Consider the following 16,458-nt stretch of genomic DNA (forward strand, 5'->3'; position numbering starts at 1 on the left):
TCCTAAAATCTAGGAAGTATCAGGAGATTGTCTGGTAACAATGTCTAACTGCACCCCCTCACACTCACACACACACACATACACACACACACACACACACACACACACACACACACACACACACCTTGTGGTACTGTGACCAAACCTCAGGCATGCTAGATGAACACTCCAGCACCGAGCCCAAGCCCCAGCCTCTATAAAATGTTACAGCATTTGTCACAAGAACATTTGTTTTTGTGCCATTTTGAGCATCTGACCAACGCTTGTCTCCAAATTAATGTTCCACAATGCCAGAGTGCGTGTATGTCTCTGTGCAGATTGTACACATGAGTGTACACGAGTGTCCACATGAGTGGGTGCCTGCAGAGGCTAGGGGTGTCAGGTCCCCCTTGAAACTGGAGTGACAGATGGCAGAATGTGGATTCTGGGAACCAAACCAGGGTCCTCTGTAAGAGCACTGCATACTTTTTAACTGCTGAGCCATCTCTCCAGTCCCATGCTTTGATATTTTGATATAGCGTTTCCTGCCATCCAAGATGACCTTGAACTCACTGTGTAGCCAAGGGTAGTCTTAAACTCTGATTGATTCTTCCCCTCCTGCATGCTGGGATTATAAGAATGTGCCACCATCGTTGGTTTTTATCACCCTGGTTAGGACAATAAGGGGCAAATGGAGGGCTAACCTACACTGAGGGCTCATGAGGCCCTGGCAGCTGGTATAACCCCTTTGGAAACTTACAGGACGATCCTAGGATACCATTTCAAAGATGTAGTGCTCACAGACCAGAAAGACTTGAGCATATGCCTGGGATCCATTAGTGAGGGATGGCCTACTGACTCAAAGAACGGACCCAGATACAAAATGCCAGAACACCTCAAACACTCTCGTCATCAATGTCATGGCTCGAGCTCCTCTCTGAGCAACTGAACCTCAACCTTCGGTGCTAACACGCTTGTTTAAGCATTAACAAGCCCCACATGAGACCCTGCCAGGCTAATTTTCATTGTCAACCTGATTTAGAATCACCATAGAAACGCACCTCTGGAGGTGTCTATGAGGGTGTTTCCAGAGAGGCTCAACCGAGGAGGAAAGACCCACCCTGAAGCGGGCAGCAGCCTACCTTGGTTGCAGTTTTGAGCTGAACAAAAGGGAGAGTAAAGGGTTGAGGAGATGGCTCAGCAGTTAAAAGTGCTTGCTGGGCAAGGACTGGGGAGGCAGGATCCCCAGAAATCCATGTGAATTCTGGGTGAATGTAATGGCCCACCTGTAACTCCAGCCTCTAAAGGGAGAGACAGGATCCCTAGTGGAAGCTGGCTAGCAAGACTAGCTATATCTACCAGCTCTGGGTCTGACTGAGAGATGCAGCCTGGATAAATAAGGGGAGAGGATGGAGAAGGATTCCCACCATCAACCTGGGGTTTCCACACGTACATGCACATCCATATGGGCCCACACAGGAAAAAAAAAACATGCATACACACACACATGAAAAATGGGGGGAGGGTGTCAAGCCGAGGGAGGTCTCACCTTCTTAAACTGTAAGCCAAAATAAATTCTTTCTCTTTTAAGTTTCTTCTTTGCAGTATTCGGTCACAGTAATGAGACAGTAACTACTCCAGAGCCTGACTATTTGCTGGGCTGAGGGGGCTGAGGTAACCTGAGATCCTGGAACACCTGCACAGTCTGATGAGGGAGGCCAACTTGAACTTGAACAGCCTATCCTGGATAGACACAGGGACACAGAGCACTTGGCAGCCAAGTGTGGGGCTGAGGTGTGGGGAAGAGAAGGCATCTGGGCCAGCAGGGTCATGTGCCTGAAGCCCAGCAAGAGGCCAAGAGGAAGAGCGCAGCCAAAGCTGCAGTGCGTTCAGGAGCAGGCACACAGCAAGGGCCCAGGCACGTTCTTTCAGCCTCCAGAGGAGCCTCAAAGGGACACGGGTGCCTCATGAAGCGCCACTGACCTCCATGGGGGACACCTGTCACAGGGCCCAAGGCTGCCACAGGGACATAGCACTGCCTCCTGGTTCCCAGGGGATGAGGAATGGGAAGCTATGCTGTGATGGGGGAGGGGCCAAGGCTCTGGCAGTACTGCCAGCTACCTCCTGGAGAGAAGCAAACGGGAATCAATGTCACAGAGACCTCTATGGCCTGAGGCAGAGAAAGGGCGCGATAGGGCAGCTCTAAGGCTTACTGGGTATGAAGAAACAGGAGACCTTTCCCCAAGACGCTCTAGAAGTCCTGAGCAATAGCTCTCTGAGGACTACAAAGAATTTTATTTTTAATGGCAGTGAATTTTTTTTTCAAGACAGGGTTTCTCTGTGTAGCCCTGGCTGTCCTGGAACTCACTTTGTAGACCAGGCTGTCCTCGAACTCAGAAATCCACCTGCCTCTGCCTCCCAAGTGCTGGGATTAAAGGCGTGCGCCACCACCGCCCGGCGTGAAAAATTTTTTGACAACTCATAAAAAGGACTAGGAATGACCCCAGAAGACTTCCAAGCCAGGATGGAATTTCTGGTCTACTGACACAGTTCACACTGATTCTCAATTTGACAGAATCTAGAATCGCATAGAAGACAGATCTGTCTGTGAGGGATTTCTACAGTGGGTTAAGTGAGTGGGAGGACTGACTCTGAGTGTGGGGAGTCGTATGCCAAGGGCTGGGGCTGGGACTGAATGAAAGAGAGCCCGAGAGCTAAGCCAGCACTCTCGCCCTCCACTTGCCCGAGCATTTACAAAGTGACCTGTGACAGTGGCCTTCCTGCCACCATGACCGTCCTGCCGCCATGACATCTTGCCATGATGAACTATACTGTCAGACTTACAAAGTGTACAAAATAACCCCCGCCTTCCTTCAGGGGCTTTTGTTACAGCATGAGAACAGTAACTAATACAGAGGCCCAAGTTCGGGGGTGTGCAGGGTTTGGCTAAGGTTTTCATTATCCAAAAGCACTCGCTGCTGTTTCTCTTCCACGGTAGAGTGAAGCCTACACATGCGCACATGGAGCCAGGGAAACCAACTCTCGACAAGATACACTAAGTATGTGACCGCTGGTATTTCCACGTCTCTGGAGGCCATGTTCCATCCGCCTCTGACCACAGACAGACCTGCCTCTTTTCTCAGTGTCTATTGTGAGACCCATACCTAGGGCCGCCTCCCAGCCACATTTCCCCCAAGGCCTCGCAGAAAGGCTCTCTATGGGACCTGCCTCCTGTCGTCGAGCAGGCTCGGCTCCGCGGCCCAGTGGCTGGACCCAGAGGTGTGTAATTTTCCAGCATCTCCTCTGTTGACCTTTAATGGCACTGTTTGCCCAGCTTCCCAAACCATTAACTTCCACCGCCCGGCAGCCACACATCAATTAACGGAGGGCCTGCTCCAAGCTTGAGCTCCTGAACACAATTAAGCGTGACAGTCCACAAATAAGAAAGAACTGGAGAATTAATTAAGGTCTAAACAAATTAATTACCAGTCCCCAATCGATTCCGATGCCAGCACACATGCTCCCGGCTCACCTTCTTTCCTACCATCTCCATGTATAAATAGAAACCACCATCTCCCACATGACTGCTGTTCTAGACCAGGGCACAGTATTGTGGGTACAGAAAACCTGCCTGAGAGAGGGGGGTGGCTGCAGGGAGCCTGGTGGTGGGGCTCACTTTCTGTGCACCCGGCACTTACATTCATACCAATGCTCACACAATCCTAGATGAAAAGTCAGGGCAAGCTTGGAGCTGTGCTCATTGCAAGACACTGTCTAGCCTGGCCACCCCCGGAACACACCTCAGTCTCTCAGCTCCAAAGGCAGGTTTCTCCACAAGACTGAGTCACTCTCTAGGTGGAGGCAGGGAGGCCTCAGCTTTGGGCGCAAGGTGTAGTTTGGAGTTTGTGTATTCTTTTGTGGAAGGAGGCGCTAAGCTCTGCCTTGGGTCCCTCCCAGTCCTAAATGAGGTCCTCCAAGGATGGGTGGAAGGATTAGGTAGCCCCTGGGAGTTGTGGGCTCTGCAAACCTAGTGTAAGCATGTGACAGTTTTGGAGGTGGTCCCAGGTTGGAGAAGCAGAGTTAGAGACCAAGCATTCCAAGCTGGGTGGGTTCCAGGAGTAATTTGGGCTCTGGACAGTGCAGAGCCTAGAGAAGACACATCCTACCCCGTCTCCCAGGCTTTCACCTAGACAGGCATGTAGAGGAGCCAGCAAGAGAAGTGGGGGACACAGCAATTCAAGGGAGTTTCCTTGTTCCTTGCTTGCCTAGGAAGAAAGAGGTGGATGTGGTTTTCTTGGGATCCCCATCACGTACAGACAGACTCTCTTGCATCCCACTCCTTCCTGCGGCAGAGTCCTCCATCACGGTTGTTCCCTAAGAGGAAAGTGGGCCTGTCACATGGTGAAGCCAGTGCAGAAGCCCCTAGTGGTGACTAGCCATCCTGTCCCAGAAAGCAAGGGGGAAGTGACTTACAGATGCTTAGTCCTGCCCATGGCATGGAGGGACTTGGTACAGAGAGAACAAGTGCAAGGTACAGATGAAGGCTTTGACCTCACTGTGGCAATCACAGACAGCAGAGTGAACAGAAGCCTCATTGCAGATAGGCCTGGGAGTGAGGAGGACAATGTTGCAAAGCACAGTGTGTACAACCAGCTATGGATAGAGGGGCCTTAAGCCTGCTTGGGAAAGGCTGGAGGAGGGTGGAAGGGCTGAAGGCTCAATCCTAAGGAGAAGATGGGAGGGGAATCAGGCTAATGCTGAGCGAAGGAGGTCATAGAGAGTCTCAGAACAGAGGAAAGGCCTCCCCTCCTAAGGGAGTCCCAGAGAGGTTCAGGCCAGCTCAAGGTCACAGAACACAGTGGGGGCTGAATAGGCTGGAACAAGCCACTGGCAAAGTTCTTATCAGAGCCCCCCCCCCATCCCAATTATATCTCAGCGGAGTCTCAGAGCCAGTTTAGGCTGCTTCTGACCCTCCAGCCCTGGTGGTATAGACAGCCCAGCCACTGAGTAGCCACGTTTGTTGCTCAATTAGACCCCATGACGAAGTCAGCCTTAAAGAGTCATTTCATTAATGGCCCACGGCAGAAGTAGCTAGGAGTTCATTACAACTGTGGAGTTGCTATAGCAATTATCTGAGTTGGCTAGGCTCCACTGGGTGTTTGGTTCTGGGAGTTTATTAGCCACTGGGCATGGTGGGGGGTAGGGAGGGTACTGCCCCATTAGGTAGGTACTCCTCAGCACGTTCCTGTCAATAGAGTCTGGTCTGTGGCCTCACGTGCAGCTGTGGGCCACAGATGGACAATACCAAGCCTACATATTACACACAGGAGGAGAAGGTCAGGTCATGGCCATGAGCCTGGCTGACTCGGCTCTTTAGACTGGGCAGTAACATCAGGAAGGTCACAGAACCTCAGGCCCTGGGCCAGCCCCCACCTTTGTCCTCTGGCAAAGATTCCAAGACAGGGACTCTGGCTTAGGGTTCTTAGTATTCATGCGCCCTTCTCTGAACAACACATGCTGATTTGCCTTGTGCTGCAGCTACAGTTATTTCTTTAAAAACAAACTGCACAGTAGTCTCCTTTTCTGGAACAGGGTGCCACTTCTGTAAGCCAGGCTAAGCTATGCAACATCCTAAGGGTCCATAAACTGTGAGTTAACCAGGTAGTGGTGGCTCATGCCTTTAATGCCAGCACTCAGGAGGCAGAGAAGGGCAGGTCTCCGAGTTCAAGGCCAGCCTGGTCTACAGAGTGAGTTCCAGGACAGCCAAGGCTACACAGAGAAACAGATCTTGAAGGGGAAAAAAAAAATCTAACCCCCAGCCACCCAAAGCAACAACAACAAAAAACCCTCTGAGTTGTCCTGCAGCCTGAGGACCCTCTGGCAGTCATGTGAAAACTGAACGTTCCTCTCAGATTAATGTTTCTATACATATAAACAAAACTCAAAGGATTTATAAAGAGATTAAAACATGTTATCAAAAACTGTTATTATAACTTAGTAATAGGTGCAATTTTAATGTATTTATTTATTTACTTATGGTGGGCATGTGTGGATGTCAGGAGTCAGTTTTCTCTTACCGTGTGTGTCTTAGGAATTGAACTCAGGTTATTACCTGTAGCCCAGGCTGGCCTCAAGCTCACTATATGGCTAAGGATGGACTTAGACTTCTCATCCTCCTATCTCCACATCCCACATGCTGGTGTGTGGACTCCTGAGGTCAGCTAATCTATATGCCTTTTACCTGATTTTTAAAAGGAAAAAAAAAGTAAGACATAGCCATTGAAGTGTCAGGTGCCATCCTTAGCCATATAGTGAGCTTGAGTCCAGCCTGGGCTACAGGTGACAACCTGAGTTCAATTTCTAAGACACACATGATGGAAGGAGAGAACTGATTCCCGAAAGCTGTCTGACACCCACAAACACGCCCCCTCTAAGTAAGTAAATAAATCAACTTAAATGTGCATTTTTTGGTTCAGGTTTATCGTAAATACTTTTCACAGTCCACAGCACACATTGTGTTCTGCCTGCTGATCCTTTTGAGCCTGGAGATTCAGGTTCAGACTCTCGCTGTGCTGAGCTAGAGGTTGGGTTTAATTGATAAGAGTGCTTCCCTGGTATGCAGGGTGCCCTGGATTAGATCAACAACGCCTAATGGACCAAGAGCGCTGCACACTAATCCCAGCACTGGGGAGCCGGAGGCAGGAGGGCCAGAAGTTCAAGGTCACGCTCCATTATACAGCAAGTTTGAGGCCACTCTGGGATACAGGAGATCTCATCTCAAAACAAAGGAACAAACAAACTGCCTCTGTGCTAAGTCTCCTGGGAGTTGGAGGCTAGCCTTGGCTGCAGAGTGAGTGCCAGGCCAGCCTAAGCTACAGATCGAGATTTTTGTCTCAAACAGACAAAGGGCTGAGAGTGGGGCTCAGTTGGTAGGAGGCTTGCCTTGTGTGCATGAAGCCCCAGATTCCATCCCCAGAACCACAAACCAAAACAAACACCCCAGAATCTGTGCTTAAGCTGCATCTCATGCACTGAGCTGGTGGGTGGATCCTGCATCCATTCTTCTACCTGTGTGAATTTTGTTCTAGGCCTCCCAGCCAGGAATCTGCAAGCATCAAGGGCGAAATGATGTGGAAGGGCCACCATTCATTCACCCAGGTGCTTGGAAGTCCCCCACCATGCAGTATGCACACACACACCCCCATCATGCAGCATGTACACGTACACACACACACACACACACACACACACACCTGCACATCTGTGTGCAGATCTTACCTACTGCAGGGAAGGGTACAAATCTCTGCACGAGAAGGCGAGTAGCTGGAGTGAACTTGTTTGCTTTCTGAACCAGCACATTAAGGCCCACCTTAGGGAGGAAAGAAAACAAAAGAAGGTGCATGATGCTGCAAGGGCGCATCGGAGGGAAGAGTAGAACTGGAAGGGTAGCAGGAGGGGATCCCTCCAATTTCCCTCACACCCCACTCCCAGATGCAGCCCTTTTAAGGCCAACTGAGCCTTCTGGACTCTAGCCTTTGCTGACCCATTCCCTAGGACTGGGGTGCCCACCCACCTGAGGTCACCCACCTGTTCCCTCAGGACCAGCTCTGAAGTCTACAACCTCTGTTACTTACTAGCAGTGGGACCCCAGGCAGGTGACTCTATCCTTTCTCTACGTCACTGTCTGGTGGTAGAAAAAGTTTAGTTATTTCTACCACATTCCGGGCTTGTGATAAGAATGTATATAAAAGGCATGAACTTGGCACACAAGAGGACTCAGAAAGTGCAGCCACGTGATAATGCCACCTCTCTCAGGCAGTCAGACTATTGATCCTGTGTCCCTGGTGCGTGCATCTCTCCAAGCACCCGTCTTGGCATCCCTGACCCTGGGCCTCTGGGAGAGAAGCACTGCAGACCTTGTCCATGTATGCCCGGCACTAAGTGTTGTATCCAATAACCCAGGGCACATGCTCAGTGAGCTTGTGGCTGTAGAACAGATACAAGCAGACAACTGGATGGAGCGTTCAACACAGGTGAGAGAGGGTGACTCTGGGGACCTGAAGGTGCCTTAGGCTATCAAAGAAGAACCACCTAGAAGCTAGAGGAACAGTGGACATGGAGAGAGAGCAGATACAACCCAGAAATCTTGGTATTCCCAGGCTGAGGCCTAGCTAGCCCTTCCCTGATGGTCCATCCCAGGGAAAGGGGGCAGTGAGGGCCAATGGCAAGACCTGGCCCACATTCAGCTCTGGGCTCCTGGTGGCTAATCAAGCTGCTCTATGTTCCTAGACTGGCTCTAGACTTGGCCCTTTGGGTTGCTGGGGCTTTGGGAAGCCTCAGGGAGATAGGGTGTCTCCAGTCAAGCAGGACTGGCTGGGCCCAGGCTCCAGCGGAGGGATATGGGATGAGGGTGTGCCAGCCAATCATCCCCTAGGCAGCCAGCCACTTCCAGCCTGGGCTGTCAGTGCTGCCTGCATATCCTAACTGCCATGATGATGTTCAGAGCCCTTGTCCTTGTCCCAGGAACTGAATGACAGCTTCTCCATATTTCAGTGATACACCAGGGCCTTTCTGAAGGCCACCGGGCCATCCTGGGTACCGCTCAGACAGAGCTTACGGAGACAGGTATCACCAGCTCTGTTATGAGTGACTCAGAAATGGCCTCTTGAGCCATAACATAAGTACAGAGGAAAGGCATGGAGAGCACAGAGCACGCTGTGGAGGAAGAGAGTGGACTGTCTATAAAGATCTCACATGTGCTACCGACACTTTTGCTTGCAAGAACATTTTATATTCTGCTGGGGGATGAAGCTAGGACGCCTGGCATCCTGGGAGCCTGGGTGAGTGTTCTATGAGCTACATCCCAGCTGCCACATGCAATATTTTAACGAAAGCCCCCTTCCACCAAGAAGAACCAGGCTCAGAGAGGACTAGTGACTTTGCCAAGGACAGACAGTTATGTCATGGCAGCTAAAGCTAGGACTTGAATCTCAGGTCTGCTGATTCCAAAGCTTCACCCCCGACTTTACAACTGGCCTCTGTGATAATTAATACCGTTAACTTGACAGAATCTAAAATGACCTAGGAAATAGTCCTCTGGGTATATATGTCTGTAAGGAAGTTTCTAGATTGGGTTAAGTGAGGTAGGAAGAGCTGCCCTAAACATGCACCAGGGTGCTGGGCCACTTAAAAAGGAGAAAGCAGCCTGAGCAGCAGCCTTAGTCTTCTTTTCTTCCTACTGTGGATACAATATGACAAGCCACCTCCATGTTACCATGCCTTCCCTGCCAGGACACACAGTATCCTCACTGTGATACACAGTATCTTCACTGTGAGCTCCCTTAGGTTGCTCCTTGTAGGTCTTGTATCACAGCAATGGGAACGCAACTAGCACAGCCTCCTTCTCAAGAAGCAACAGCCTGGTGCCCCTTAACCATGAACCATGTGCATAACATGGGACCCCTGACAAAGGCCATTAGGGGTTAGGGTCCAGGTGATGTGCAAATGAGAGGCAGTACCTGACCTGGCACGTGGTTGAACACATCTTACATCTTACACACAGACAGAAAGATGATGAGGTCCTGAAGGCATGGGAAGCAGAAATGGGGGAAGGGAACAAGGAGGCCCAAGCTTCTCCAAGGCTGGCAGCCTTCTGGGACTGGGCAGAGCTCGAATGCAGGGGGCTGGGGGTTGGGGAGAGACTAGAGACAATTGCTTGTAGCCACCAATGAGACTTTCTGTGCCAGCCTGAGGCTGATCCCAACCTGGCTGGCCATCCTCCCCACTGACCACTGTCATAAAGGGGTGACCTAGCTGGTTTGCCACATGCCAAGTGAGAGCATGGGGTAGGAAAGAAGGCTGGCCCGAGTCTCCAGTTAGCCACAGGAAGCTAGTCTTCTCTTTCTTCAGGCCTCTCACCAGCAGCTCTGACCTGACAGTCGCCTGGGAGGCAAAAGGCCCCTTGCCTCCTTCAGGCAGTGGCTGCTGTCCCACAGGTCCTGAGTTTGAGCATGGCCATATTAGGAATTCGTGTGCAAATTTCTACCTTGTTTGTTTTCCCCCTCTGCCCAAATGGAGCCCCTGTTTGGTTAATTTCTGTTTTGTAGCTTATTTGGAGGCTGTTAAGGCAGACCCCGGGGGACTCTCGGCAATGGCTGTTCATATCTCATTATCTTCCCTGAACCTGATTATTAGCACTGATTCTTCTGATCGCTAGCTGCTGTTCGCGATGCGTTGTGTGCCATTAATGCCAGCTGGTTCCCTTAAACAGGACCTGCCATGCCAGAGAAAACGGGCTGGCATTCCGAGCCTCCAGCCACTTGGCTTTTTAATTTTAATGGGCTCCACCAAATGTTCCAGGCCAAAGGACCCCGAGAAGCAAGAACAGACGGGCTTCAGTCCCCTGAACTGCAGCCCTCCCTGGGATCCTTCCCAGGCTGTCCCTGTCCAAGGTTCTGGGGGCATGATGGCTGGACGTTGAGTAGGTGACAGTAAGTGGCCGTTTGTCTCCTCTATGTCTTTGGCACATACCCCAGGCACATTGCTAGTGGGTGGGTGAAGCAGCCATATTGCATCCTAGTGAACTCCCAACTCTGCGTGGACGCTTCTCTCCACTTTGTGGTTCCCTGATCCCTCTTGGGTATGTTGGCTTATTTTCAAATAAATATGTGTTTCATGCTAAGTTTCATTACAGACATGTGGGACATGCTAGCTTTTTTTGCTTTTGTTTTTCACGCTTTATTGTTTTTGTTCTTTCAAGACATGCTTTCGTGTAGCCCAAGATGGCCTCAAAGTAGCTGAAGAGGACTTTGACCTCCTGATCCTCCAGCCTCTACCTCCTAAGGGCTAGGATTACAGATGTGCCACCACACCTGGTTTAGTCAGTGTTGGGGTCTGAACCAAGATCTTTGAACATGTCTTCAACAAACTGAGCCACAGCCCTGGTCAAAGAGGCCTGCTAGGACTCTGCTCTACCTTAAAAAAACAAACAAACAAACAAAACTAACATTAAAAATGTTTAATTTCATTTCATTTTTATTTATTCGTTTATGTTTTTAGACATGATCTCACCAAGTAGCCCTGGCTGGCCTAGAATTCACTACGTAGACAAGACTGGAACCAAATTCACAAAAATCTGCCTGTCTCTAGAATGCTGGGATTAAAGGTATGTGCCACCATGCCTGGTGAATTTTGTTTTTAATCTTTAACTGTGTATGTGTCTGTGCCTGTGTGTGTTGTGTGTACACACATGCATGTGCACATGAGTTCAGATGACTGTGGAGGCCAGAAGAGGACATCAGATCCTTGGGAGATGGCATTAGAGGCAGTTGTGTGGAGCCTGATTCGGGTGCTAGGAACTGAACTTTAGGCCTCTGTCAGAGTCATATGTGTTTTTACCTGCTGAGCCACCTCTCTAGTCCTAAAGCTTTCTTCTAAACTTCATGCTGCACACAGGAACAGCATATGACAGGAGCTCTGTGACACAAAACCTTTAGTGTCATTAGCTACATAGCCAACAGCATCCTTGGTTCTGCAAGGCCTTCAGAGAGATCCCAGGTGGGCTAATGCCAAAGCCATCTCTCATCTTATCTGCTATGTCCTTCCTCAAACTGGACACACAACTTGGAGACAGCTCTGTTGGGACAGGCCTTAGCACAGCACCTCTACAGCTTCCACCCCACCCCAGGGAAGGTTGTCTAATTCAGTCTCACCTTTGCCCAGGCGTCGGCCCCTGCTACCAGCTGGAAGGCTCCTTCCTATCTTTGTAATTTTGACTCCAGTCTGGTCTACATAGTGAATTCTAGGCCAGCTAGGGCTACTTGGTGAGATCATGTCTAAAAACATAAATGAATAAATAAAAATGAAATTAAATTAAACATCTTTAATGCGAGTCTTTTTTTTAAAGGTGGATTGGAGCCCTAGCAGGCTTCTTTGGCCAGGGCTGTGGCTCAGTTGGTAGAGAACTTTCCTAACCTGCTTGAAAATCCTGGTTCAGACCCCAGCACTGACTAAACCAGGTGTGGTAGCACATCTGTAATCTAGCCCTTAGGAGGTAGAGACTGGAGGATCAGGAGTTCAAAGTCCTCTTCAGCTGCTTTGAGGCCATCTTGGGCTATATGTAAGCATGTCTTGAAACAACAAAAACAATAAAGCATAAAAAACCAAAAGATCCTGAAGAGATTTCTTTCTGGACAGGAGTTTCTCAAGGCCCACAGGGAAGCCACCCAAGCCTCAGCGACCTGTCCTGTTTCCAGGCATCTTGACTGTAGCTCTTCTGTCTCTACTTGTGCTCACCCCGTGACCTCATTCCCCACTGACTTGTAGGCTCCTCCCATGATCCAGTTTCACCCACCCCGACCCCAAGGCCTCTGAGCACTGTTACTGTCAGGCCTCACTTTCAACCTAAATATCAGACCACTTCTCTGCCTCAAGGTGCTCCCCTAACAGTTTCTGGAAGAACCTGGAACTGGAACTTTATGTGGTGTGTGTGTGTGTGTGTGTGTGTGTGTGTGTGTGTGTGTGTGTGTGTGTGTTTGCCATGTGCGCCTGTGTGCTCATATATCAGTGGATGTGTTCCCATGTGTTCATGTGCACTCCTGTGTGTGTGTGTGTATGTGTGTGTGTGTGTGTGCCATGTGCTCTTGTGTGCTCACACATCTGTGTGTGTTTCCATGTGTGTGTGCTGCACGTGAGTGTATCTGTGTATAGACCAGAGGACTACCTCAGACTTTGTTCTTCAAACAAAGTCTTCAAGGCCCACAGGGACTTGCTTTGTTTTTGTGTTATTTGTTTGAGATAAGCTCTCTCACTGGCCTAGAGTTCACCAAGTACGTTGGGTTGGTTGGACAGTGAGCTCCAGGAATCTGTCTGTCTTCTCTAGTATTCTCTAGGAGCCACCATGTGTGGATTTTAAATTTCAATCTAACTTTTACTTATGTGTGTGTGTGCATGCGCACACATGCATGTGCACTTATGTATGAGTGCCTGTGGAAGCCAGAAGCGGGCCTTGGAGCTAGAGTCACAGAAAGTTGTGAACTGCCCCAATGTGGGAATCAAACTCTTGTGTCTAGAGGAGCAGCATGTGTTTTTAACCAATGAGCCATTTTGCAGGCCCCACACACAGCTTTGGATGTGGACTATAAAATCAAGCACAAGCTTGCAAGAAAGCAAAGCAAGCAAGCACTTTCACGAGCTGAGCTAGCCCCCAGCCCAAGGCCAGAGCTTCCTTCCATGTATCTGTCGGTCTCCAATGACATATGTGTTTGCCCTTTTACACATCTCTGAATGAAAATAATATATGCATCTGATAACTGAAGAAAAAAAAAGAAAAAGAAAAGAAAAGAAACCCATCTCTCCCAGCCAACACTGAGTAGTAGTACCAGGGCCCAGGGCTTGCCTCTCTCACCCACCCACTGAATTCTCAGTATGTGGTAAAATGAGTCTGGACTTTGTGGTGCTTCTAAAATAAATCAAAGTGAATGCTGTCTGAGGCATGAAGGCAAACAAAAGCCTTGCAAAGCACTGCATCTACCTTTGCAAACACTGCACTTGCCCAGGTCTGTGGGCTACCTGAACTGCTCATTATAGTCAACTAGGGGAGGAGGCCCCAGAGGTCACCAAAGCATCAAAGCACACCTGACTGAACCAGGGGGGGTGAGCAGGAGGTAGCTGGGTAAGAAGGGGCGGGGGAGAAGGGAAGAGGGCTCTGCAGAGACACAACCATGTAACACTGGGTTGTTTGCAAGGTTCTGTGAACTCTGCAGCACCTGCCAGTGGAGTCTAAGTGGCCCTAAAGAACAATGGATACTGGCAGGAGAGATGGCTTGAGACCAGACCTTAGACTTCTCTTGGGTGACTGGACAATAATGTGCCCAAATGATCCTGCATTTGTGTGGGTCCCAGAAGGCAAAGGGTGGGTCAGGAAGTCACTGAAGTACCACAAATACCCACCAGAGGGCACAGCTTTGTAAACTAAACCTGGCTACCAAGTGAAGGTTAAATGTCTTCTGGCCTCAGCCAGCCTGTTGCTTGGCAATGAGCTCAGGGGCAAAAGAGCAAAGGTGAATGGGCTAGTTAGTCAACAGGTGTCACTCCTGTCACCTCCAGCTGAGACTGAGGGGCTTATCTGCTAGGCCAGGGGTCAGGCCTAATGCCTGTTTGATAGGGACCACTGTGCTGGCTGCCAGGAACATTAGGCCCTCTTCCTCCCAAGAATGGATTCAGGGCTGCTGCCCAGGTCTGACTGGCCACTGCAGCACCATCTGCAGGCTTCTGGTACACTTCAGATTCAGCTACTGGGTCTCTGCCATGGCTCCTCCAACCCAGAAGTCATTTGATAGGAAAGCAGCCTGGCGACCGACCGCCTGGACCAGGATTCGTGGGTGCCACTGTGCCCCAGCTATCCTGGGAACCCTGAGGAGAACAGAGGGCCTGGCTATGCCCTTGCTGCACAGCCAGCCAGCCAGATCTTGTCTTACAGGAGGCAGGGTATGCTCCGGATCACGATACTGACTTAATGGTAGCCAGAAGACAGAGGTCCAGAAACCAAGTATGAAGGTCGATGGTAGATCTAAGAGCTACCACTAATATCCACTGTTCTCGGGGTGCTTGTGGGGGGACCTGCCTACCAAGGGAACAGTAACATTTTCTCCCACCTAGAAGCTAAAGCGCTGCTTAGTTTTTCCCATCTCAGCAAACCTGTGAATAAGCCTGGGCTGCAGTACACAGGCTCGGGGCTCTTGGCTCCAGTCTGTGCTCAGTTTCCCCAACTGTAAAATGGAACTGAACCAGCATAGTGCCAGTGCTTTGTAAGAACTGGCCATTGTTACTACCTGAGTGGCTGATTACTAATCTGACCATCAGAGGCATGTAGAGTTGCCAGCAAGCAATGAGAACCAGAAGGTTTCCCAGGCCTCTCCCTGCAGACAAACACTGCAGCCAACACAGAAAGGACCTCTCGGGGAAAGGAGGTCTGCATTGTTCTTGAAGGAAAAGCCACTGCAGCTAAGGCTTAGCTGAAGAGGAAAGACTCAATCAGGGACAGGACATGGAAGTAGCTCTATCATCAGGCTCCACCAACCTACCCCTGACAGGTCACACAAGATATCAGCCCTGAGCCCTCCTCCCCAAGCCCAGGTCCATCACCACCCAGGAACAAGTGGTCAGTGGATTGCCTCTGTCTTCTCTGATTTCTGCCTAAGACCCTGCAGTGGCCAGTCTGGGATTCCTGGTGTGGTATTCCTGGCCCCTGATGACTGCTGCTATCCACTACCATTTGTTACAATCAGCATTACTCTCTACATGGCAGACACACTTCTGAGTGTCTAGTATCTATTCCCATCTTTCTGCATGCCGCTGTATCTGCTGTGCCCTCTCTCTGGGACATCCAGCCCTGCCTTCTGTTGGCTTTCTCCATCTGTCCAATGTGTCAGCCCTGTGACTGACTGTGACACCTCAGGGGCAGCACCACCATGGCTCTGACTGCCTCAAGGCTCGCCACTCACTCTCCTGGCATCCTAAAAGCTCTATCAGGCTACAGCCCAGGCTCCTGCAGAGTGTCCGGCCCATCACAGACCTTGCAGCAGGAGTCAGGAGCCTGCTTGATCTCTCCCTTCACAGAGATCATGGTGGCCAGTCCAGAAGCTTCCACACAAACTCCAGAACAAAAACACAAAGAAGACAGAGAGAGGTTTCCTTTGTTAAAAGACAGCAAACTGTTAGGTTTTCAAAAATAACTTAAGACGGGATTTCTTTTTTATTCTAAAGCAAGAGCCCCAGGCATTGCCAAATCTATTTAGGGGGGCCCCAGAGAGGCTTCTCACCCCAACAATCCTGGGCCCAGCATGAGGCTTCATTTGGGGGAATGCCTGATTGGTGAGGGGGTGCTGGTGGCCAAGGCCAAGCAAGGGTTCTTCTGAAAGAGAGCTGGGGCTCTGCAGACCCCACAGAGGAGGCTGCACCTCAGCTCAGCTTCGTCTCTGGGACCGGCTCTCAGCCCATCAGGCGCCATCCAGCCACCTGCTTGTAGGGACTCGTTTTAATTAATGCCAGAACTGGGCCAACCACTGGGGCCGTGACACTTGTTTGCAGGTCATCTGCTCCTAACAGGCTCGCCCTGGGAGGGGATTTGTCTCTAATTGAAGCCGAAATCAGTTAATGAGGCCGCAGGGCCTGGGGTTCCAGAGAACAAGGGAGAGGAAAATAAAATCAAGCCTCTGTCTTTGGCAGTTTTGTGATTTATACACACAAAAGAAAAGAAAGCAAGCTGCCGATTTTCCAAGTCAGGAACTCCACTCCATCTGCCCGAGTGAGCCCCTCGCTGTATGAAGTCGTCAGGCAGAGGGGCACGACACTGCTGGGCTCAGGCTCCCGGAGAGGAGAGGAGGGGCCTCTCAAGGCCAGCGATCAATCAGCAGCCTAATTAATAGGTATTTATGGCACAGGGCTCTATGGTTCCCTCTGTGGGGTATGAGACAGATG

The 16,458-nt window shown here is 50.3% G+C and overlaps 1 protein-coding gene across 3 annotated transcripts in view; it reads right to left on the reverse strand.

The window, feature by feature from the left end:
• Sfxn5 (sideroflexin 5) overlaps positions 1-16,458 on the reverse strand; it is a 120,434-nt gene that overhangs the window by 36,037 nt on the left and 67,939 nt on the right. For 2 of the 3 annotated variants that reach the window (XM_006506816.4, XM_030255684.1), the window contains exons 10-11: positions 7,258-7,348; positions 4,294-4,353 (exon numbers count right to left, since the gene is read on the reverse strand). In XM_006506816.4, coding sequence (XP_006506879.1) covers positions 4,294-4,353; positions 7,258-7,348 — 151 coding nt within the window. The remainder of the gene's footprint in view (positions 1-4,293; positions 4,354-7,257; positions 7,349-16,458) is intronic. The other variant, NM_178639.4, reaches the window with a different exon arrangement.

Source organism: Mus musculus, chromosome 6 (assembly GCF_000001635.26).
Source record: "Mus musculus strain C57BL/6J chromosome 6, GRCm38.p6 C57BL/6J".
In the NCBI taxonomy this organism is placed as follows: Eukaryota; Metazoa; Chordata; class Mammalia; order Rodentia; family Muridae; genus Mus; species Mus musculus.